Source organism: Mus caroli, unplaced genomic scaffold, assembly GCF_978045245.1.
Source record: "Mus caroli unplaced genomic scaffold, Mus_caroli_1 scaffold_4, whole genome shotgun sequence".
Classification (NCBI taxonomy): Eukaryota; Metazoa; Chordata; class Mammalia; order Rodentia; family Muridae; genus Mus; species Mus caroli.
In genome coordinates, this window is record NW_028227259.1 from 111718464 (window position 1) to 111744294 (window position 25831).

At 42.0% G+C, this 25831-nt stretch overlaps 1 protein-coding gene and 1 pseudogene across 4 annotated transcripts in view; one reads left to right on the plus strand and one right to left on the minus strand.

The window, feature by feature from the left end:
* The window catches only part of Brdt (bromodomain testis associated), a 57767-nt gene that overhangs the window by 29498 nt on the left and 2438 nt on the right, over window positions 1-25831 (plus strand). For 2 of the 4 annotated variants that reach the window (XM_085836979.1, XM_085836980.1), the window contains exons 13-18: window positions 26-226; window positions 10432-10493; window positions 11284-11458; window positions 17753-17865; window positions 18493-18698; window positions 19386-19566. In XM_085836979.1, coding sequence (XP_085693105.1) covers window positions 26-226; window positions 10432-10493; window positions 11284-11458; window positions 17753-17865; window positions 18493-18698; window positions 19386-19566 — 938 coding nt within the window. Of the gene's footprint in view, window positions 1-25; window positions 227-10431; window positions 10494-11283; window positions 11459-14265; window positions 16032-17752; window positions 17866-18492; window positions 18699-19385; window positions 19567-25831 lie in introns of those variants that run through there. The other 2 variants (XM_021162657.3, XM_029477852.2) reach the window with 2 other exon arrangements.
* On the minus strand, window positions 22519-25059 carry LOC110294430 (high mobility group protein B1 pseudogene; annotated as a pseudogene).

Below are 25831 nucleotides of genomic sequence, written 5' to 3' on the forward strand. Positions count from 1 at the left end.
GCTGTTAACGCTCCCTGTTTTGCAGTGGAGAAGCCGCCCCCGCCCCCGCCCCCGCCCCCGCCGCCTCCCCCGGAGCTGGCCAGTGGGTCTCGCCTGAGCGACAGCAGCAGCTGCAGCAGCAGCGGCAGTGGCAGCAGCAGCAGCGGCAGCAGCAGCAGCAGCTCCTCGGGGTCCGCGAGCAGCAGCAGCGACTCGAGCTCCTCCGACAGCAGCGATTCTGAACCAGGTTAGCTGGCTCGTAGGCGCCGCTGCGGTGGGGGGGGAGTGGCCTTTCCTATAGAGTCGGGAGAATGTGTAGAGGAGGACCTATGCTTTGGATGCCAACATCCTTAATAAAATCCTTACTCTTTCCATAAAAGAAGGAAAGGACGTGACTTGGGCCTGATGGGAGGTCTCCTAAGGAAATGTACGAGATTGAAAAGCTGCGAGTGCTGCTTTCACTTCTTAATGAAAACATTATTTGGGAGGCCTCAGTGTGTTCCCATTGTACTTTGGGTCACTCCGATGTGAAGTGTGTCCTGTTTGGACACTGCTTTCTGAGTTGAACTGTCGTTTTGAATTAAGAAGCCACTCACCCCAAAATTTGTAGAGAGGTTTTTTTTTTTTATTTATGTTTTTTAACTACATATTATTACCTATCATCTATAGAAAAAGATGGAAGTTCCACATTTTCTTGTGCAGTTTGTCAGTTGTATTAAACCAGGTCACTCGTGTTTTCTTTGTTTTCCATTACTAGTTGTATAGCTGCCGTGTGATCACTGTCCACCCCACCAATGGTGTTCCATTTTAACCAAGCAGCAAATGCAGAACACAGGGCACTTTCTTCCCTAAAATGTGCTTTATTGTTAATGGGATGTTTCTTGTGAGGTTCAGTTCTTTTTAATTAAAAAGAACCTCACAGAAACTCCAGCATAAAGAATTGCAGTTGACAGTCAGGGTCTGCTGGCTGGCAGCGATTCTGTTTTCCTTGGTTTTGATTCGTTTATTTTTTGTAGAGCTAGTCGCTGATTTGGTTTTCACATTTCTGAGTATGTAGAGAGGAACAATTTTGTAAAATTTAAAAGAATTTTTACTTTGATTAGAATTTGTTATTTTAATACATTACATTAAAACTCATTTTAGAGTTCTTATTACAAAGTATTTCTTATATTTGACTTTTAAGCATAAAACAATACTGGAAAAATCTAAGTTGCATTTAGTATTTTAAATTGTAATTAATTGTAATTTTATCTAATAAAGCATTTGTGGCCTAATAAGTTACAGCACCTTGTCTTTTATTTGTGGGATAAAACTAACTCTATTAGTTTGAGTTATTTAACTTAAAAAATTCAGTAAATGCTTTGAAAGTTAGAAAAAAATACTGCATAGAGTTTTTTGGTATAGCACCTTAGTATTTAGAATTCCTTCTTTCCTTCCTTCCTTCCTTCCTCCCTCCCTCCCTCCCTCCCTAACTCCCTCCCTCCCCTCTCCCTTCCTGTCTTTGCTTACTGTGTAGCCAGACTTCACTTTGTAGGCCAGAGTGGATTTGAACTCAGCAATCCTCCTGCTTCTGCCTCCCAACAGGTGTGCTATACCACACAAACTCTTGATATGATATTCTAGTATATTACTTGAAGAGAAGAAAATGTTTATCATCATCTATATGTTCTTAAAATGGTACAGAAACTTGTTTTCTAACTTTAACAGAACAGCTCAAACTCAGAATTCTAATCCTAAAACATTGCTGAGTTTGTATCTGCTGATCAGCATTCATGGTTGGTGGCATGTTTTCCAAAGAGCTTTGCTTCTGTTGCGTGGTGGTGGAACTAAGGCACCTGTGCACACAAGGCGAGCAAGCACTGCAGCACCAAGCTGTGTCCTCACGGAGTGTCCTGGGCTGGGCTGGGCTGGAGCTTGCACTGAAGCCTAAGCCATCCTTGAACTTGCAGAACAATTTAGTAAAGTTCAACAGAAGTTTTGCTGTGGTTAGGATTTGTCATTCTAATACATTTTAAAGTCATGTGCAGCTCTTATTATAAAATATTTCTTATATTTGACTTCTGAGCATAGAACAGTATTGGAAAAAATCCATTGCATTCATGGCCTCAAGCAGTAGGTCATAGGCCCACACATATAGACTGATTTAGACGCTTTTAAAAATATATAATGTTAAAATAAAAGCAACAAATTTTATTCCCTCTCCTGGCACTGGAGAGTGAACCCAAGGTCTGACATACCAGGAAATCAGTTTAACCATCAAGCTGCAGGTATTCCTCAGCTCGCTTCATTTATTTATCATCTATCGATTTATTCAAGTTAACCATCTTATGAATAGTTTGTGATTTATTACACTGAGATCAGTTTGTCTTCACTGGGGGGTGGCACTGACATTGTCTTTTACTGTTGTTTGAGATGGAATCTCACTGTGTAGCCACCGATAGACTTAAAGTCCTGTTCTTTCTCTCACAGCCTCCTGAGTGCTGGAATCACAGGCATGTGTTGCTACATCTGTCTTGTCATTTATTCTTGAAATTTTAATTTTTAAACGTACATCTGTATTCTTTATAGACAGAGGGAAACACTGGTTAAGTGTATTATAAATTGCAAAGTCTAAAATGGAAAAAAACTATATCTATGCTTCCAATAAGCAAATTAAGTATAGGCTCTTTGAATACTTTTTAGTACTAAACTGATACGAAGTAAGTACTTCAATACTAAGTACTTTAAAATGCCATAAGACTTACTGATTTCTAGTGTGTAAACTAGGAACATTTTTACTTCCCTAAGAATAACAATAAAATTTGTAAGCAGGATTATAAATTAGAGAGAGAAAAATAAGTCAGCCCCCCATCATTGCAATATTCTTGTAAAACTAATGAAAGTGCCTGTGTTCTTGGCTGTGTGTGTAACAGTTTCAACAAACTGCAGATGACAAACATGTTGCCAGCTTTCATTGTGTGGTGGAAATGGGTTAATTACCCCTCAAAATGTGAAAATTTGGTCTATTGACAAAACACGAAATAAGAATAAAGGTAGGCATAGTGGCAGGTACTTGTAACCCCAGCATTCAGGGAGCTGAGGCCTGCATGGACTAGTGATAAAACCTTGTTCAATAAAACAAAAACTAGCTGAAGGAATCAGTAAGATGTTGACATTCTAAGTGATAGTGCTTTGTTCAGAATGGATGTAGTTGGATGTCAGGATCCTGAGAGACTCAGTAATAGAAGCAACTTATCTGAAAGCTTTGGTGGCATACATACTTTCTTAGTAAGAAGCTAATCATATTTTTAAAATTTATCTACCTTTTAATACTTGTCATACTGGATTTGTTAACATTTTATTGTCATATATTAATTCTATTTGACAATGATTTATTATGATGCTTTCATACGTGTACATATTTTGATAATACTGTGTCCCCCTTCACTCCTGTTCATCCCCTTCTTTTCCCAACTGCCCCTTCTGTGTGCGTGTGAGTGTGTGCACGTGTGTGTGTGTCCCAGTGAGTGCCATTGAGGGTGAAAGCTGGTGGTTACTCACTAAGGACATGTCTCTTCCCATGTATCAATTGCTAACTGTTTGTCTGTTCTCAGTTTAAGGTGGGCCCACAGCTCCTTCCCCTTCCATAGCAGCATAATAGTATCAACAGCTCATCCCTACGGCAGTTTCCCCCTTGATTATTTCAGCTACTTGACTATACCCATTTTGTTTTTGTTTCCTTTAGTCCTAATCTTGTTTGGTGCCAGCAGGGGCAGATTCCTCTTGTTAAGTTTCTGTTCTTGCTATATTGTGGGTTGGTTTCTCTGCAATAATGCTCTATTTAGGTGGGATGTCCTGCTTAGGTTTTTTTGTTTGTTTGTTTGATTTTGTTTTGTTTTTTGAGACAGGGATTCTCTGTATAGTCCTGGCTGTCCTGGAACTCACTCTGTAGACCAGGCTGGCCTCGAACTCAGAAATCCGCCTGCCTCTGCCTCCCAAGTGCTGGGATTTAAGGCGTGCACCACCATTGCCCGGCCCTGCTTAGGGTTTTGATTGCTGTGATAAGACACCAGGACCAAAGCAATTGGAGAGGAAAGGGTTATTTGGTGTACACTCCCACAGCACTGTTCATCCTGGAAGGGAGTTAGGACACTCTCACAGCAGGAACCTGGAGGCAGGAATAGCTTGGTCAGCATGCTTGATTATAAAAAAAGGGGTGGCACCACCCACAATGAGCTGGACCCTCCCCATCAATCACTAATTTAAAAAAAATGCCTTACAGGCCTGCCTGTAGCCCAGACTTATGTAGGCATTTTCTCAATTGAGGCTCTCTTCTCTCCAGAGAGTGTAGCTTGTTTCAAGTTGACATAAAACTATCCAGTACAACTGACCCCTGGTCAGCTTGACACACAAATACATCATTATTAAACCACAACCTTTTGTTTCTTGTACATCCCTAAGATCTCACATTAATATGAACATCACAATTTAAAATATTCCAAAATTTTAAAGTCTCACAGTCTTTAAAGACTCAGTCTCTTATCCAAAATTTCTTTTAAAATACAACATCTTCATAAAACTCTAAACTCTTTAAGAGTTAAAAATCCCTGGATACAGCAGTCTCTAAATGGTCCATCCTTTCATCACAGCTACGAACTTTGTCTCTGTAGCTCCTTCCCTGGGTGTTTTGTTCCCAATTCTAAGAAGGTGCACAGTGTCCACACTTTGGTCTTCATTCTTCTTGAGTTTCATGCGTTTAGCAAATTGTATCTTATATCTTGGGTATCCTAAGTTTTGGGCTAATATCCACTTATCAATGAATACATATTGTGTGAGTTCTTTTGTGATTGTGTTACTTCACTCAAGATGATGCCCTCCAGGTCCATCCATTTGGCTAGGAATTTCATAAATTCATTCTTTTTAATAGCTGAGTAGTACTCCATTGTGTAAATGTACCATAATTTCTGTATCCATTCCTCTGTTGAGGGACATCTGGGTTCTTTCCAGCTTCTGGCTATTATAAATAGGGCTGCTATGAACATAGTGGAGCATGTGTCCTTTTTACCGGTTGGGACATCTTCTGGATATATGCCCAGGAGAGGTATTGCTGGATCCTCCGGTAGTACTATGTCCAATTTTCTGAGGAACCGCCAGACTGATTTCCAGAGTGGTTGTACAAGCTTGCAATCCCACCAACAATGGAGGAGTGTTCCTCTTTCTCCACATCCTCGCCAGCATCTGCTGTCACCTGAATTTTTGATCTTAGCCATTCTGACTGGTGTGAGGTGGAATCTCAGGGTTGTTTTGCCATTTCTTCAACCTCTAGGTTTAGGTATTGGTTGCTGTTAAGTTTGTACCATAAACATTAATTTAATGGGTTAAGCATTAATATTGTTATTGGTAAATTTAGGTAAAAATGAATTAAATAGTCTACCGAGGGACATTCTACCCAGCTTCTAGTTGTAGCTACCCAAATAGATGGAGAGAATAAATGGAGCGTGTGGTTGTTTATCTCCAAAAAAAAAAAAAAAAAAAAAAAAAAAAAAAAAAAAAAAAAGAGTTAAAAATCAACTATGGGCTTCTGTAAAACAAAAAATAATTTCTCACTTCAAGAAGAAAGAACCAAATTCCACCACATCCATAGATCTCAACTTTATCTTCCAAACTCCCACAGAACAGCAGCCCACCACCCAAAGTCCCTGTTCATCATGGAAGAAAGGCAGGACAGACTCAAATGAGGCAGGAACCTGGGGGCAGGAACTAATGCAGAGGCCACAGTGGGGTGCTGCTTCCTAGCTTGCTCCCATGGCTTGGCTGACCCTGCTGGAATACAGAACTCAGAACCACCAGCCCAAGGGTGGTCCCATCCACAGTGGACTGAGCCCTTTCCCATCAGCCACTAATTGAGAAAACATGCTATAGCCTTGGCTACATCTTGATCTTAATAAAGGGTATTTTCTCAGTCGAGGCTTCCTCCTCTCCAGTGACTGTAGCTTGGTCAAACTAACATAAAGCTAGCCAGCACCGGAGCTACTGAAAACCACATGAATGTTGTAAGTGGCTTCAGGGCTGTTTGTTCTAATCACCCAAAGAGCTACTGCCCATTATTTTGAAACTTCATTTGTACATTTTTTTTAACATGCTCATTTTTTTTAACTTGGTTAAGCAGTACTAATTATGCAGTAAAGTACTGATTTCCAAGAAAAGTCTTGTTTTAAAAAAATCTAGAAAAGTTATTTAATTATCATTTCAAGCACGATATTTAGTCTGATTCAAGATAAATAGTTGCTAATGAAATCCCAAATCTTTCTAAAATAAGTATGAGAACCCGAAGACCAGAAGCAGCATTTCATTGCAAATTTCAATGTAATTTGATCATTTAAATTTTCTTTTGGCTGACATCAGTATCTACAAACAGTCACGTACAGATAAATCAAGAACATTTATTAAACATTGGTACAAATATAAAACCTTGACGTTTATTTTTATGTCTGTCAAAATACCAAGTATAAGATTCATAATATGGATGAGGCTGCAAAATACAGTTAATTCTGACATAGCCCGTATTGGCTGCCCAAGTGCTCAGGGAGGGGCTATTAAGACAGTTCGGACACTCATCACACTTGGGTGACATGATAAGAGGAATATATTCAAATTATTGAGATAAATAACCCTATAGCTCATCGACCATAGCAGTTATCCAGGCCTAGTGATTACTCTTCCAGTTCTCACACTTGGATTGTGAAGGCAGGAGGCCATCCTTGGACAAGTTCTAGGCCAGCCCAAACTGCATGAGGCCCAGTCTAATGAATGAAACACCAAAGCTTCTGATTGGAACCTTATAGGAAATAATCCTGGAAACTACTTGAGTGTCTAGCTCAGACAGTGTGAAATAGAATGCTTGAGGCACATGCAACACCATAGTAATAGCATATAGCAATAGCATATAGTAATAGCATTAGTTCTTTTTCATCAGTGATTTAAAGTAGGAATGAGTGATTTGTCACTTCACTGTTGTCGAGCTCTTCTGCAGAAGTACAGAGAATATGATTAAAGTTCTCATCAACTAACATCTGGAAGGGTTTAGAAAGATAAAGGCCAAGGATCCAGGCTTAGTACAATAAAATAAAAGCTGATTCATACGCTGAGGTCTATATTGAGGTTGGACCTTGCAATAGCCATTTCTTTCTCATGCATTTTTAATTTTATTTTTCCATACAAGCTAGGTCTTCCTGGATAAATAGATTATCTATAATAGTATGTCTTGATCTTGGCAACATTAGAATGACCTAAAAGCTTTTTATATTACTATGCCTAAATGTGGATTTGAATATACAGGGAGACAGGTATGATTTATTATCTTTAAAATGTACGAGGGGTTGGAGCTGATACAGCCACAAGGATTGTTGAGAGCACTGGATGCTCTTCCAGAGGACTTGGGTTCAATTCTCAGCACCCACATGTGGCTCAAGACCATTTGTAACTCTGGGATCTGATGCCTTCTTTTGGCCTCTGAAGGCACGAGGCTCACATGTCACACATATGTTTATATTGGCAAGTAGTCGTACGCGGGAAATAACCAATACTTAAGGCTTCTAAGGTGCTAACTAATTTGAGAATAACTGTAGTTGTTTGCTCTTTTATGGCTTTCCCTTTTCTGACTCAAGTTAAAATCTTTATATAAGGAGCACATTTTTATGACAGGTTTGTTCTTAATGTTAAAGAAACTACTAAACAGAGGGAGAATAGCTAAATAAAATAGGTTCTTTAAAGGAACCAAATTGCTTAGTATAGTGCTGATTGTTGGTGCTTGTAAATCACTAGAATGGGATCTGGGCAAGTCCTTCCATACCTCAGGGCCTGCTGTCTCTCTGTAGAGTAAGATGCAGCTGCCACATGAGTTCAGTGACTTCCATGGAATTTCAGAATGGGACATGATTCGCTTCTCTAATGTCAGAAATGTTGGTAACTATTTCTTCTGTGTGTGACACCATACTCTGGCTTTGCGTTGTGGTGCCTCTTGGGATTTTATTCCAAACCAACTTGCTGGTGAGATGTGGTGTCTCTGGAGCTTTGGCCTCAGTGCTCTGATAGGTAAACAGGTGCTTTTTACCTTTTCACTGACTCCCCACCAGTTCCAGCTATTTGTTTAAACTCTAGGAAGTGTTTTGTGTAGTTTAGAATAAAACATTTATAACACAAATTTTAAATTAGGCTTTTGAGAGATGTGAAATTCAAACACACCATGCATCATGGTTCATGTTCATTACTTAATGTTTCTTAATATAGGCACGGATATAGTCAGAGGTCCCAGAGAAATTAGTGTTAATAGATATGTGGTCATAATTGTGGTCAACTTAATTGATGTCCTCCAAATCTGGTAGATATTTATTACTAACTGAAATATGATGTTAAGCTTAATAGCAAAAATGTGCATATATGTTTTAATTCCCAAAACCAGAGACACAGTTTACTTCAGCATAGGCCAGGGAAGCAGTTACCTGAGATTAGTATCAGAAGCAAGGCGCTGAGCCACAAGCTCCTGTCACTCACCTGTTTATTTCCCACAAGGCATTCAAGTGTTAAAGTGATGTAGTGTCGTGACATGAACTAGGTAATTTTGAAATTTCTAGTCAATATTCTTTGCCTTTTGCTAGTGTCTTCAGATCTAATTTTTATAAGCCTAAGTGTTAGTTTTATATGTCATAAAACTAAGGAAATATTCTTCAGCTTTTCTTAGCAGAACACCAGTGTGGCATGCCATATTTTTATCTCACTAAGGTGTTTATGTTGTAAGACATTGTAGTTTAGGTGCATGTTTGAATAAGATATATTAATAAATATGTATGTTATGTATTAATGAACTGTGTTTTTGTTTTTTGTTCAAAGCTGAAACTGTAGTTTCTCTACCCTGTGTGTTCGGTCTCTCCCCGTCACCCCTCTACCCAAACCCAACACTAAAATCAGTCTTGGCTGAGTGAAACTGGTTTGTGTCATTTTAAGTACTTGAATTCTTTAAGTTAAAATGCAGCTTTGAGTGCCATTTAGCAATTTTAACAGTGTCCAGCATCAAAAATTTTAAGCAAGGAAAGAACAGTAGCACATCCAGTGGAGACTGCTGGCATTTCAGGAGGCAGAAGGTAATTCTTCCATTAGAATGCTTTAAGTCTGAATAACAGTTGGTGTAGACCAGCCTTGGTACCCTTGAGCCCGAACCAAATACTGTTCAGGTGGTTTGTGACAGCCGGCTTGGAGTGGTGCGTCCAGGCTCCTGCTTCACCACATGGCAGAGGCCTGTGCTGGGGAGGATGGCACCACAGTCTGTTGTACATGAACAGAGGAATCTTGCCTCCATGACAGGCAGACGGAGCTTTTTGTATTTGCTTCTACCCCCAATGTCAGCGGCACAGATATTTCTGAAGGTAAAGGAGGCCTTGTAAAACCCATTGGTTCTCTGGGGGCCTGAGGTGATAGAGAAGGCTGCACACAGCCAGAGTGAGCCCGGTTCACACAAACCAGGTGCAATGTCAAGACCATGCTCAGCTACATAGTGAGATTGAGGCAATCCTGCGCTATGTGAGACACTGTCTCAAAACAAACAAGACAGGAAACCTATTTGTTGTTATCTAGTCCAAACTGCCAAAGTTTCAAGTAAAAGGATGGATCTTTGAGTTTAGTAAGGATATCAGATATCTCACTTATAATAAATGCATCCTCTGTACCCTCGCAGATAAGTAAGTAACTTGTGTTTCTCTTGTGGTAGATTCTCGGTGATTTCACCTGAGCCCCGGGAACTACACTTAGGGCTCTTACGCTGGTGTAATTGGTGCCATGTCTGAAACCTTGAGCTCTGTTTGTGACTTTCTTTTTAAATGCTCCCTGGAGCTTCTTACAGTCAAAGAACACACTTGGTTTTTGCCTGAACATAATCCAAAGTGGAGTTTCTGAATGGGTGTTTATTCCATCCTGAACAAAGAAGTTTGGAGAAATAACTTTTCTCATTTAAACAGAAGTCGACTAATTTAAATAGGGCAAAGTCGGTGACTTTAAGAGATTTGTATTAAAAGTATTCTTTTGAAATGAGCTTTTTCTTTTTTCCCCCATTAGCCCCAGTGGTATTATTTTCTTTCCTTGAAAAATAATAAAAAGATACATTTAGGGTGTCTGCCATGATTTTGATGTATGTATGCATCTTAAAAACAGTTCAGTCACTCACATTAACATGTCTACCACTATATATTTCTGTGTTAAAAACACTTAAAAGCTATTACCAACCATAGTCACTTTATAACAGGGCTCCTGAACTTGGCCTTTGGTCTGCCTGGAAGCTTTACCTGTGACTGAAGCTCCGTGGCCAGGAAACCGAGGCCTCTTGGTTCTTAGTTTCGCTTCTAATATAGAAAACCTGTAACTTGGCAGGGCTTTTCTGTTAAGATTACAAATGTTGAAATAATTATCTATATACATTTTCAGAAATATTTCCTAAATTTACTGGAGTAAAACAGAATGATTTGCCTCCAAAAGAAAATATAAAGGTAAGTTGAATCTTTAACCTCAGCATTGAAACCAGGGTGTGTGTTGTAGCAGCTAGTGTGGTAGTAACTTTCTTTACAATGTTTTATGTGTGTGTGTGGAGGAGGGGGGGGGGTTGGTGGGCATTGTTTAGCACATAAATCGTGTCCACACTGAGGAAGCAGAGGAAAGAAGACCACAGATTTAGGTTAGCTTGAGTTAGATAGCAAGAGACTCAAAAAGAAAAAAATAAATAAAACATTTATTTTGTTTATATTAAAAATCACTGTTTTCAATCATTAACTAGGTGTTCAAAGACTTCCTCTCAAAGGCTGTTGACTAGAGAAATGACTTGGCTTCCTCCTTCTAATAAATACAACTACTGTATAAGCCAAGCGGTTAAGTAGAACAAGTTTTAGAAACTTCAGTTCAACCTAAGGCTGTGAATACAGAGGAACTGCCTTGGTACAGAAAAAGGAGTGTGTGTGTGTGTGTGTGGGGGGGGGGGGGTCCTATGTAAAATTTCTAAACAAAAATTAGGAGGAGAGTCAGGACTCCAGAGATCCAAGTTCTTAGGCATCCAACAAGGTATTTACTCTTCCTAGACCTTGATCCTCTCACCTGCAGAGTCTGCCCTAGCAGGACTGTGTGTGTGTGTGTGTGTGTGTGTGTGTGTGTGACTTAAGCTGTAATGCATTTTCAGAAGGTACCATCAAAGCATTGTTGGTCTGCCGCCTATGTCTTGTGTTCCAGATCTCTTAATTATGCTTTTGTGTGGTTAGAGGTCTGAAGGATAACTTGATCTTTGTCTAGCAGATACAGTCTTCTGTGCAAGACATAACCTCTGCTGAAGCTCCCCTTGCTCAGCAGAGCACAGCGCCATGCGGAGCCCCAGGGAAGCACTCCCAGCAGATGCTTGGTTGCCAAGTGACACAGCATCTGCAGGCCACAGAGAACACTGCATCTGTGCAGACTCAGCCTCTTTCAGGTAAGAAACACAAGTCAGCCATTCTGGCTGAGAAATGGACTCTGTAGTCCACGTGTGTCCGGAGGCCACATGTGGGGACACAATGGCGTTGTCAGTGTTACACACCCAAGCATTACTGAATGAGCCAGGTCCCAGGAAACTGCTTTATATACATAAGCACTCCTAATATTTGTGTAATCTATACTCAATTTGTTAGAGTATATAGATGATGAAAAATCTCTTTTACTACCCAAGCTTAACCATATTCTAGCTACTTTGGTAAATGCTGCTCTACCACCATGTGGAAAGCAAGCTGCAGTGGTGTGGGGAGAACAAAGCAGGTTTTCTGTTTTCCTTTGTCAGAGTTGCACGCCCTCCAGCCTCTCTCTGACCTCACTATGTACCCAGGGATGGCCTTGAACCGATCCAGCCTGGGAAAGGCACTGGGGTATTGATGCTCTTGTTGCTTCTGGCGATGGGCTCCATGCTACTCTGTTTTGTCTGTAACTCAAATTACAGCTTACCCTTGAGGAGAAGAAAATGGAGATCAAGAAAAACATGGATTGGGGACTAGGCTTGTAGTTCAGTGGTAGATTGTATTGTTGGCATATATGAGGTCTCTGGTTTAATTCCCAGTACCCCCCACCCTCCAAAATCCAAAAGGCCCTACAAACCAGAGAGAAAGAGGCAGGCACAGATTGGCAAGCCAGCTAAGGCAGGGTGAATTGTGTCCAGAGGGAGAGCATTTGCATCCTGTGAGAAGAATAAGAACATGTAGCTGTCCTAGGTCACAGTTTCTTTCTCAGACTACCATAGCATTTCAACTTTTAATTTTTATGCAACAAGGAACTTCAAACAGAAACATGTCAAACAAACAAAAAGACACCCCCACCCCCACAAAAAAAAAAAAAAAAAAGAACTACAATACTTTAGGGGATGAGGGAGTAGCTTATTGGTAAAACACTTGCCTGACAGGCATGAGCCTGAGGTTCAGTTCCCAGCACTGGGGAAAACGGCAATAAAAAGTTTATAAAGAAAAAATTTGCTGCTTACTAAATTGTGGGTTAAGTTGAAGATATTCTGATTAGTCAGTACCATGGGAGAAAGCTGAGTTTGTAGTCGAAGTCAAAGTTACTACAACCAAAACTAATGCTATGAGCATAGGAAGGTAGTTTTGTAGCAGAAGGTGTAAGACTTGAGAGGAGATAATCTTAACAGCTGGATGGGAAGTACGAGGTTGAGCTCATTTGGCTATCCAGCTGGGTGAGAAAAAGCAGAAATGGGTATCTGGTACTAAAGAGTCTAACATCATTTAAGCATTGCCACAAGCAATTAAGATAAAATGGATGTAATTTAGGAAACCATGAGGAGGAAGGAAGGAAGGAAGGAAGGAAGGAAGGAAGGGAGGGAGGGAGGGAGGGAGGGAGGGAGGGAGGGAGGGAGGGAAGGATGAAATATGCAAATTAAGAAGAGTAGTTCTAGGAAAGAAAATGTCAGTAAAGAAATTAACAAATTAAAGCACTAGTCCTGATCCTGCATTGCAGCATGAGGATTATCTAAGCTGGAAGTTTGAGGCCATCCTGATCTTAAAAGAAGAAGAGGAAAAATTAGAAAGACAGGAGACAAAAAGGAAGGAGAGATAATGAGAGGAGAGAGGGCTGAGAAGGGCCACCACCTGGGCCACTGGCTGCAGAGGCTGCAGTGGGCACAGGGACAGAGAGGCCTAAACGGGCAGCAGGAGTACTGCTCTTCCAAGCTTATGAAGGAGCTGTAGCAGCCAGGGTTCTACAGACTGTGTAGACCCTGGTAGATGCCTCAGTGAGGCCAAGGGGAAATAGCTGGGTTATTAACACAAAGACAGAGCTTTTTAAAGCAGCCATGAGAGTTATTTTTTCAGTTGGAAAGGTCTGAATGTTCAAAGGCAGATTAGTAAAGCCTGAGCCAAGTAGGAAGAACCTGCTGCTGTCTAGCGTGTGATTGTGAGCGAGCAAGTGGGGAGATGGTGGCGCCCTTGAAAAGAAGGAAGAGGCTAGAGTGGCGTCTAGATTCCCACTTAACCCTGGCCTTGGCAAGGCAAACCTGATGCCTAAACCTTCAGAAAGGGGCACCCTGCTGTGGCCATCTGAGCTGGACACTACAGATAAGACTTCCCTGTATGCATTTAGACTGAGCAGTCTGGATGGAAGAACAGAATGTTCGAAGACTTTTAAGAAACTGACCTCAACATGACTAACGATCTGGTTTGATGAACAGGAAATGTAGAAGTATGAACAGGTCGGCAGGGCAGATCACAGAGACCCTAGCAGCTGAAAGGCTTTGGTCTTGGGTGAAAGTGCAGTTAGTAGAAAGCTGATGGAGCTCTGAGCAAAGACGGTGCTTAGGGCAGTTAAACTTCCTGTAAAGGGAGGCTAGGGGTAGCTCTTGGAGAGCAGAAGAGGAGACAATGAGATGTTGTGGTGAGTGCTCCAAAGAAAGAAAAACTAAAAGGCTGAAAGACTCTTCTCAGGCAGGCTGAGCACTGCACCCACAGGCACTTGTGCTGTGTTAGTTATGATAGGTGGGCCAGCATCGGTTCGTGGGAAGGAAGCATGCAAAGAAGAGAGGCGAGGACTCCAGAGAAAGGAGAGTTAATGGTATTTGATGTGTCAAGTGATAACTTTTGTGGTAGTGCTGCTCCCAGTTGGACCCTTGCTGCCATCCTAGGCTTCGGTGACCCTGTTCTCTTGATTGTCCCACCTCTCTGAATGTTTCCTGCAATCACCTTTTGGTATGACTGCCTTTAGATAAGGTTGATTGATAGCTTTAACTTTTGTTTTCTCTTGAGACAGGATTGTGCTATGTATATAGCCCACATATTCTCAAACTCATAATCCACCTACCTCAGCGTCTCAAGTGCTGGGGAAACAGGTGCGTGTCACTGCCCCCGGCCAGCTGCTTCCCTTCCTACTTAACTACAGAACTTCCCACCCAGGCTTGCTGAACAAGTCCTGATCTTCCCCTCAAAGCAGTGTGCTGACCACAGCCGCCTTGCTTACCCACATGTGAGTCTCGATAGCATGAGACGGAAAGGCTGAGAGACAACCTGCTGTAGACTGCATCTGGGGAATCTCTGTTTTTGTTTTCTGTTACTTGCACAATTCAAATGTACCTGGCCCCAGGCATACTTATACAACACTAGAGCATCTTTATTTAAACATCAAATAACCATTGCAAACCATGTGACAACAAAATTCTCACTTTTCATTTTTTTGGGGAGGAGGGGTTTGAGACAGGGTTTCTGTGTGTAGCCCTGGCTGTCCTGGAACTCACTTTGTAGACCAGGCTGGACTCGAACTCAGAGATCTGCCTGTCTCTGCCTCCCAAGTGCTGGGATTAAAGGCACGCCAGGCCAAATACCCACTTTTCAATCCCCGGATTTTAAAAAGGGCTTTATTTATTATTTTAATTCTTATGTCATACGTGTGTCTGTCTATGCACCATGTATACATGCCTGAAGCCCACAGAGGCTGGAAGACAGGGTTAGATCCCCTAGAACTATGTTATGGATGGTTGTACATCACTGTGTGGGTGATGGGAACTGAGCCCCAATCCTCTGAAGAACAGCCAGTGCCTTTAACAGCTGAGCCATCTCTGCAGCCTTTCAACATCCAGATTTTAATCTTCCCCTTTTATTTAGTGAAAACAACACTGTTACCTCTTACCAACAAGTTGAGAATCATTGTAGAGTTTGTACTTTGCACACAGACTCTCCGTCCTGCCTAAGTCTGGTGGCAGCTCAGAAGGGTTGCAGTTCTGAACTTTGCTTTCCATTCCACGTGAGCTTAAGAAGTGCACGCGTGTTGGGTGTCCGGGATCTTGTGAAGTTTGGGTGTGTTGGGCTATCCAGGGTTTAAACATAAGATCTGTTCTTTAACTCACACACACCTCCTCTGTCACATTCTCTCTCTGTTCTGTTTCTAGCTCTACCCTAACCTCAGCTTGAAGTCAAACGTGATTTAGTCAAGGGACTGAAGGGAGGTAGAAGCTTAAATACACATCCCCACAGCATTAGATGATCTAGAATTTTATGAGTTTGAGTCAGCTAATTTTGCTTTTTCTTCTTTGTCCTTTAATCAACCAGTCAACACTGATGAGAGTTCAAACGGGATTGTTGTATTTTGTGTCTCTGTCCTGTCACATCCCCTCCAACTCCACTTGAACCTCTCTCTGCATGTCTCTTCCCAATTTCATATCCTCCTCTTTTATTAAAAACCAAATCCGTCAGGTGTGGTGGCTCACACCTTTAATCCTAGCACTCGGGAGGCAGAGGTAGGCAGATTTCTGAGTTTGAGGCCAGCCTGGTCTACAGAGTGAGTTCCAGGACAGCCAGGGCTACACAGAGAAACCCTGTCTCAAAAAACCAAAACAAACCAAAACAAAACAAAAGCCAAATCCACAGAGTCCAGTCAGTGCTGATTGCTGTGGGATGCACACTGATGTAGAGACTCCACTACAGCCTGGGCAACCCACCAGTAGCCATATCGCCAAACAAACAAGGACTCTATCCCCAGAAGCCATCAACTGCCAATAGCTAGCTCCTCAGCTAGGGGTGGGGCTTGTGAGCTCCTCAGCTAGGGGTGGGGCTTGTGAGCTCCTCAGGCAGGGGTGGGGCTTGTGAGCTCCTCAGGCAAGGGTGGGGCTTGTGAGCTCCTCAGGGAGGGGTGGGGCTTGTGAGCTCCTCAGGTAGGGGTGGGGCTTGTGAGCTCCTCAGGTAGGGGTGGGGCTTGTGAGCTCCTCAGGCAGGGGTGGGGCTTGTGAGCTCCTCAGGTAGGGGTGGGGCTTGTGAGCTCCTCAGGCAGGGGTGGGGCTTGTGAGCTCCTCAGGCAAGGGTGGGGCTTGTGAGCTCCTCAGGTAGGGGTGGGGCTTGTGAGCTCCTCAGGTAGGGGTGGGGCTTGTGAGCTCCTCAGGTAGGGGTGGGGCTTGTGAGCTCCTCAGGTAGGGGTGGGGCTTGTGAGCTCCTCAGGTAGGGGTGGGGCTTGTGAGCTCCTCAGGCAGGGGTGGGGCTTGTGAGCTCCTCAGGTAGGGGTGGGGCTTGTGAGCTCCTCAGGCAGGGGTGGGGCTTGTGAGCTCCTCAGGCAGGGGTGGGGCTTGTGAGCTCCTCAGGCAAGGGTGGGGCTTGTGAGCTCCTCAGGCAAGGGTGGGGCTTGTGAGCTCCTATTCTCCGTGATGAAATACTGACCAGCTTGATCTTGTTCAGATAACCACTGTGAGCTCATGAATGCAGCATCCATGTCACATCTAGAAGACAGCCCTTCATTGTGCTCCTTCCTATCCCTGTCACTACCTCTTCTGCGGTGCTCCCTGAGAGGGAAATTGGCATGTGTCCCACTTAGAGCTGAGTACTCAGTCATGCATTCTCAGTACTTTGAACAGTTACATGTCTTTCTGCATTGCTGCCCATTACAAAAAGATTTTCTGACCAAGATTGAGAGCACACATCTATGCACAAAAACATAAATAATGTGAAGACATTATGACCATTTAACAAAATATCAGTAGGTTCTCCTCTATGATCTTTGATATCCCCAGCCATGAGCTTTTGACCAAGTTTATACTGCAAGGTATGAATTCCTCCTGTAGAACAGACCTGAGATACAGTCACAGCACCAGCTGGCACATTCTGCCTGGTAGGTTGGTATTATAGTATGTATTGTCCTAGGCTCTGCATTTTTATTTCCATGTGGGCTGTGGAAACAGTGTCGTGTCCTGCCTCCCTAGAAGCCTTACATTGGCTTACCAGGGGAAAAGCAGAATTTGTATGACTAGCAGCTTAATCCAGATCCACCTCTGGAGCGGAAACCAGTCTACAAACTTTAGAGCTCCATATCATGAGAACAGACCTGCTCAACATCATGGTATGTCAACCCTTCATGGTTCCAAAACAAAGATAGAAAACAACAACAACAACAATCAAAGGTCACTTCAAGTGAGAAATGTTCACTTTTATAATATAACCCAACAGATACCATAATAAGGATGTATAGAAACTTATTTTTCTTATTCCATATATATACATATATATGTACACAGACATACATGTGTGTATGTGTCTCCTTATTTTGTTTTTTTTTTCTCTTTCCCTAATCAGGATCTTATAAGTAGTACAAGCATACCTTGAACTTCTTACCCTCCTGCCTCAGCCTCTTGACTGTTGGGATCAAAGGCATGCGCCACTATATCTGGCTATTTTATATTTATGATGTCTGACATGGAAGGAAAAAGAAACTTAAACTCCAGATAAGTACCCTGAAGTATTTGTGTTATTCCTTTCTAAAGAGTATGTGCTTCTAGGTGATTGCAAGCGAGTATTGCTTGGCCCCCCTGTGGTGCACACCTCTGCTGAGAGCCTCACAGTGCTGGAGCCAGAATGCCATGCTCCCGTGCAGAAGGTAAAAATGCCGTGATTGTTCTCAAGGGTTGAGAGGACCTGAGATGTAATATGAGTTATGTGGAAGATTGTTAAACAGTAACTTAAATAAGATTAGATCCCTATTGCCTGTGTATCTCCAAGCTGCGGTGATGAATTTCTTGCTTGTGTGTGTAGCAGTGGCATCGAGCTGTCTTTTGGTCTGCAGAAGAGTCCCTCCCCATTCAGAGCACGCACTGGCAGCTTTGCCTTCTAGATGTTTGAGAAACTTTAACTGTGAGGTCCTGTTCCAGGCCTTAGAGACAAATTTTTAAACTTTGAATACACCATTTCTTTTCTTCCTCCTTAGAAGTACTCAGAGCATAAGCTCAACTTCACTGTTTCTTAAGATAATTGTCTGGACAAAACACCTAACAGTTCACCCTGTTAACATGCAGAAGTAAACTACATTGAAACTGTTTAGAACCTTGGTGTTTTAGTTTGATCTTAGATAAATAGAGTTTAAATATCTGTTTTCCCCAACTAAAGTTAAAGTCCATGAACGTTTTTACAACCTAAGCCTGCTCTATTAATAAGTCAGAAGATATCATTTTCCTTCCAAAATCTGATTGACATCTAACATAGGCTGAATCAATATTTGTCATTTTAGGATATAAAGATTAAGAATGCAGACTCTTGGAAAAGTTTAGGGAAGCCAGTGAAAGCATCAAGTGTACTGAAGTCTTCAGATGAGCTTTTCAACCAGTTTAGAAAAGCTGCAATAGAAAAGGAGGTAAAGGCCCGGACACAGGAGCAGATGCGGAAACACCTGGAGCATAATGCGAAGGACCCAAAAGTATCTCAAGAAAATCAGAGGTCTGTGACTTACTGGCCTTAATAAGGCCATGGGAGACTAAGGAATGTATTTGGCAGTTTGTCAGCTTACTGTGATTCAGTTGTCTAGTAGAACACACAACAAATTGTCATTACAAAAAAGAGTAGCTTATCAGTATTTCTCTAAATTATTGTATCTAGTAGAAATCAGAAATAGCAAAGAAATCAAGCTAGTAAATTTGTAACTGTTATCAAATTATAATTATTATATATTTTCCTGAACTGTCTTCCGAGTGTTTCCATTCTACTATAGGAAGACAATTCTGTGTTGTGTGCAGGGCCACAGTTTTCTAAAGCTTTCCTTTTTGTTGTTAATATAGATTGCCCTATGTAAAACTTGTCATTCAGAAGTCAAGTGCAGGGGTTGGAGCTGTGTATAGCTCAGTTAGTGGAATGTTTACGTAGTATGTCCGAGGTCCCAGATCTGATCCCTGGTATGGTAATACTTGACTGTAGTCCCAACAAGGGAAGATCAGAAGTTCAAGGTCATCCTTAGCTACATAGGGGCCACATAAGGTCCTGTCAAGAAAGGAGGAAAAAGGGAAGGAAAAAAGGATGCCTTGATAGCCGGGAACCCAGGAATGGCTTTCTGTAGTTGTTTAATCATGTCGTTATAATAAAAATGTTAAGGAACTTGAAACCTACTTTGAGCCATTCTATTTCTTTAAGGGAGCCTGGAAGTGGATTGACTCTAGAATCTTTATCAAATAAAGTGCAAGATAAGTCTCTTGAAGAAGAGCAGAGTGAACAGCAGCCACCATCGGAAGCTCAAGACATAAGCAAGCTCTGGCTTCTCAAAGACCGGAATTTAGCGAGGGAGAAAGAGCAAGAGCGCAGGAGAAGAGAAGCAGTGAGTACACCAGCTCCCTAGGCCTGAGAAAGGAAGGGTGCGGCTGACTCAGAGACGGCCATGTCACCTCATTGGTCTAAAATAAGAGTTTAAAATCAGGTTTCATAATCAAAATGAGCAAGCTTACTGTAATGCAGACACACTGTGGGACCACTAGACTGCCTGGGCTCAAAGCCTGGCCTCTGATGTTTACTAGATTTTGCCCCTGGCAGTTTATTTATTCTTCCTATAACTGAAGCTCCTCATTTTAAAAAGAGAATAACAATTCCCTGTAACAAAGTAAATGAGCATACATTGAGCACATAAAGGAAGCGACTGGCGTGTGAGTAGGTCATTCACTGCTGACCATTACTGCCGTTAGAAAGCCCAGATCAGTGAGACATGGCGTGTCTTCCTGGTCAGTGTTTCTCAGGGTGACAGTCACAGCATACAACTCACCTCAATAGCAGAGTGAGGTGATTCAACTGCAGAGGCTGTCTGTCATTCACAGGGCCAGTGCAACTGCACTTGGTATCTACCCTGCATCATGGTCCTGCCTGTGTCAAGTGTTGTATGACATGTCTGTGTCCTCCAATCTAAAAACACCATTCCAGGCAAATCTCACTCATGAACCCATGAGTGTAACTGGAGTTGTTTACAGGAGTAAGTGTGGGTGAGGGGTCATGTATAGGAACATGGCAGCTTTTAGGCATCTGGCCACTGGAGTCTTTCTCATCTCCAACAGTTAACTGCTTCTGTATCCCCAGGGAGGGGAAGTGTCTCATACACCTTTGAGCCTCCTCCCAATCTTGTGAGGGTCCCATGTGTATAAAGCTGCTGCTCTGATTTTAAATGGCAGTCTGCCATGCCCAGAGGAGACAGACTTCAACAGCACCGTCAGCACCAGCACATCACTGTAACCCTGAGTTCCCTAAGTCCATGGCTCAGTGGGTAAAGCACACACTTGCTGTGCAAGAATGAAGCCAGAGTGCAGATCCCAAGAACCTCCCTAAATGCAGGGTGAGCATTGAGCCTGTAATCTCCACACTGGACAGTTGGAGACAAGAATCCGCAGAGCAAGTGGCTAGCTAGACACGAGAACCAACAATGAGCTCTGGGTTTAGTGAGAGACCCCATCTCAACAGAGAAGATGGAGGGCAATCAGGGAAGATACTTAATGTCAGTCTCTAGCTTTCACATGTATATGTGTGTGTGTGTGTGTGTGTGTGTGTGTGTGTGCAAGCGTGAGCACACACACACAGACACAAGTCCATATTACAGTAGAATTAACTCATTGTGTTGTACCTTCCGTGTCTGTATGTTTTATTACTATGTGTAAATTATAACTAGGTTCATTATGAATATGTGTTGGTCATATTCACACCCCACAAAATACTCTTGACTGAAGCCTTTCCCACGAGCCTCTTTGTCAAATAGTTTCCCTTCTATTCTTCTGACTTTCACAAAAATCAAGCTTCCACACAATCTATTCTTTCTTTTCTGAGTCTGGTGTATGTTGCTGGACATGATGGTTTTCAGTCCTATTTTCCTGCCTACACGAAAATTCACTCTCCTTAACAGTTGAGGGATACTCCATTATAGGTATAGATATAGATATATACATGACAAATTTTATCTATTCATCTGTTAATGAGCACCTAACTGCTGTGAATAGTATCACAGTAAATGTGGTGGGTGTTCAGGTGTCTGTTATCTACTGATGCTGATTCCTCTGGGTGCGCCCAGGAATGGCAGGGTGTGTATTTATAGCTTCTTTTTGAAGACCTTCCAGACTGATTTCCATAATGTCTTTACTAATTTCTGTTTCCAGCATTCCTTAGAGCACCCTACGTCCCTTAGAGCATCTGTTGCTTTTGTTTTCTTGCTGATTACCGTTTGCCTGTGGGAGATGGATGTCAGTGTGGTTTTGAGCTCCACCGTGGCAGGAGATGCTGAGCAGTGGCTATGCATTTGCTGCCATGTAGTCTTGCTTTTGTGCTCTCCTTTATGGATCAGATTGGTTTTCCTCATTTACACGTTACATTATTTGCCCTTTCTGTGTTTGCCCTGTCTGTTCTGAGTGGAAGTCCCCATCAGATAAATAGCTGGCAGGTTTCACCACTCTGTAGACTGTCTCTCTACTCTCATTCCCCATGCTTATTGATTCGCAGTTGGGGTTTTTGTTTGTTTGGTTTGGTTTGGTTTGTTTTGGTTTGGTTTGGTTTGGTTTTTCGAGACAGGGTTTCTCTGTGTAGCCTTAGCTGTCCTGGAACTCACTCTGTAGACCAGGCTGGCCTCGAACTCAGAAATCCACCTGCCTCTGCCTCCCAAGTGCTGGGATTAAAGGCGTGCGCCACCACGACCAGCTTGATTCGAAGTTGTTAATTTAAAGCAATTGTATTTGCCAGTTCTTGTCAGATTTCCCAGGCTATAATCCTGAACAGTCATTGTTCTAGCTTAAATCTTGAAGCATTGTTTGCTTCTGATACTCTCAAGCTCTTCAGGTCTGTTCATTTTCCTCTCATTCTAGATTTTCTGCTAACTCGCTGATCATTTGAAAGTGAATTGTTCAATTTCCATGTGTTTGTGTGGTTTCTCTTTCTACTCATTTTTAGTAATAGTTCATTATGATCTGAATGAACACAAGAGTGTTCCAGTGATTTGGTATTTGTTAAAACTTTCTTTGTGGTCTAAAATGTGATCTAGTTTGGAAAAGCCAGTTAAGTGACCAGCATGAAAAAGAGTATGTTTTGCTACTGGATGGCGTGTTCTGTAGTAGAGTTCATTTGATCCACTACACAGTTTCACTCCGAAGTTTCTTATGAATATTTGTCTGACAGCTCTATTTTTTTTAATAAAAAATGTTATTTACTTAGAAGCATTCAGAATGTCAAAAATATAGCTGCATTTTTTTTTTTTTGCAATTACAGAGTGGTATTCAGTTAACAGAACAACAATTATCTTTGTATAAGCTGCATCAGAGACAACTGAAGATAAAAAAATAAAACCCCAAAATAAAACCAAAAGAAAAAAAACAAACAAAAACCAAACTACTGTCCCCATATATAACTAATTTGTGCTGTGCACCAACAAAAACCTGCTTTAAATTTCCATGCCATTTACAACCCCAGACTGTACCAGGCAAGGATAGTGGCTATTGAAAATAACACCAGGACAGGGCTATCTAAAGACACATTTGGTAGTGTGTTAACTATACAAAAAAAGTCACTGTACAGTTTAAAAACAAATCTTACACAGCCTTACATTTCAATTTTTTTCTTTAAAAGGAGTGAGTTGTGTACGGGGGGTTAAATAGACAAGAAAAAAACTGCACTAGAACCAACTTATTCATCATCATCTTCTTCGTCATTTTCCTCTTCTTCCTTCTCTTCCTCATCTTCTTCATCCTCATCATCTTCCTCTTCCTTCTTTTTCTTGCTCTTTTCAGCCTTGACCACCCCCTTTCTCGCTGCATCAGGTTTTCCTTTAGCTCTGTAGGCAGCAATATCCTTCTCATACTTCTTTTTCAGCTTGGCAGCTTTCTTCTCATAGGGCTGCTTGTCATCCGCTGCAGTGTTGTTCCCATATCTCTTAGTTTCTTTGCAACATCACCGAATGGACAAGCCAGGATGCTCGCCTTTGATTTTGGGGCAGTACTCAGAACAGAACAAGAAGAAGGCTGAAGGAGGCCTCTTGGGTGCATTGGGGTCCTTGAACTTGTTTTTGGTCTTCCCTTTGGAGGGGAAGTAGGTTTTCATTTCTCTTTCATAACGAGCCTTGTCAGCCTTTGCCATATCTTCAAATTTCCCTTTTCTTTAGTAGACATGGTCTCCCACCTCTCTGAGCACTTCTTGGAGAACTCTGAGAAGTTGACAGAAGCATCCGGGTGCTTCTTCTTCTGCTCCTCCCGGCAGGTTTGCACAAAGAATGCATATGAGGACATTTTGCCTCTCGGCTTCTTAGGATCTCCTTTGCCCACGTTTAGTTGATTTTCCTCCGTGAGGCACAGAGTTGCCCAGTGCCCGTCCAGCTCAAGCTGTCTCTATGGAGCTCAATGTACTGCAATGGCTGTGAGAGTGGGAGCCAGAAGCTGTCTGACAATTCTATTGATGGAGTCTTGCAGTCACCACTGTAATTGTGCATATCTGTGTTTAAATGTTTCTTCTTAGCCGTGGCATTGATTGCATGTTAACTTCCTAGAAAACAATAAACGAAATTCTGTCTGCCCTGCTTTCTCCCTACTTTCCTCTCAGATAGGACTTCAGCTATGTAGTCTAAGTTCACCTGGAACGCACCATGCTCCTGCCTCAGCTTCTTGAATAATGGGATTAAGGCTAGGCCTCCAGCAAGAGATGACTGACATTTTTTTTTTTTTTTTTTTTTTTTTGGTTTTTGGTTTTTGGTTTTTGGTTTTTGAAGACAGGGTTTCTCTGTATATCCTTGGCTGTCCTGGAACTCACTTTGTAGACCAGGCTGGCCTCGAACTCAGAAATCCACCTGCCTCTGCCTCCCGAGTGCTGGGATTAAAGGCGTGTGCCACCATGCCCGGCATGATGATTGACATTTAAACGTGGTTATTTTACTGTTTGTGGTGCTTTGGATCAACCCAGGATATTACACCTGCTAAGAATGCCCGCTAGCACTGACCCACATCCTCTGTTTAGTTTATCGTATCACACTGCTTTGATAGAACTTCTACCATGGTAGACATGTTCTATTGTCTGTTTTCAAATATTTTTGGGATTTGAAGTGAAAGTTTTGGGTTATGTAATGTGATGGAGAGTCACATGGTATCTTGTTGAGGCAGACTTATGTGGTGTGTTGCTGAGGCAAGATCCATGGGAGGATACATGATGTTTGGAGAAAGTATAAATAGGGCTCAATAGACAGTGATGAGGTGCTTGCATAGCTAGCCTGGCAACACTTCCTTGGTCTTGAGTCTTCGCTGATCTTTTCTTCATTGAGAGGGATATGACAAAGAACTCCTGGTGTCCCAGCTGGTTTTGGTTGCTCCCACTGACTCAGGTCCCTACTATAAATTAGGTAGAGGCTTGGCTGTTTGTGTTTGGTATCCTGGCATTACTAAACTAGACTGTTAGTATTCTGACAAATGGAGATTAGAATCACCCTCAAAGAACTACTTCTAAACAGGTCCACATACAGGTCCTATTTACCATCTTTTCTCCCCTTCCTTTGGACAGTGGGCTAGAAGGGGGTCAAAACATTTAAGAACCCATATTAAAATAGATTTTTTTTTAAAAATCTAAGCCTACAGGGATTGTTTTTCTTTGGGGAAGTGGGAATTTTATATTGAAATTCATAAGTCCTCTTGTTAGGATTCACAAAGGCCTGACTTTAGTCACCTTCTAGTACTTTTTCAAGAGTTAGGTGTCACCTAATATCCCAGCTTGGCCTGATAGCATTGCCAATATCCTAAGCTCTGTTCAGGACATTTAACAGCACCTCAAAGTCCACATCATGCCAGTCTCCTTCATCAGCCCTGTAGTCTTCCATCTTAATGGCTGGAGTGTGATAGGGACATAGATAAAGCAGTCTCTAGCCTCTAGCCTGCCACAAAGTCAAGTGGTAGTGAAGTTGTGGTCCCTACTATAAATTGGTGGAGAGACTGATTCTCTACTTGTAAGTAGTCTACACGAGTAGATTTTAGCTAAGATATATGTAAGTCTAAAATAAGATTCTACATATACCCTTTAAATACAAATTTGCATTTTTACTTAAATATAAAAATGGTTTCATTACACTTTCTTCCAGTTCTTCAGTGTGCCTTACATAGGGCAGTGTCACATGACACTCAGATCAGGACTACATCTCCAGCTCTTACATGGCAGGAGAAACCAAGCTTCATGTAGTTATGCAGACTAGACTGTCGGCAGCCTAGGAGCTTCATGTTTAAAAAATCTTATAAGAAAAAGAATTTCTTACAATGTGTTCAAGTCACACAAGCCTTCTCGTCTTTGTGGTGCTGAATAGTTAAAGCTTTTATTATCCTTTTAGTAGTAGTTCGTGGCTCTAAGTCTTCCTACACAGCCAATGAAAATGCCAGTTCACATCCAAGAACCAACCAACTAGCTGCTAGGGCTTTTACATCTCACTGACCTGTGACTATTTTGTGTGGTGGGGGCAGAACCCTTTTAAATGTTCATGTTTGCTATTACTTGGGACAGAGGGCCTTGGAACCTGTGCCCTTGCTAGAGCATCCCCACTGGCCTCATGTGTCACTCATTCCCTCGTACAAGGCTTGTGCTAACTCTATACTAGAACCTTC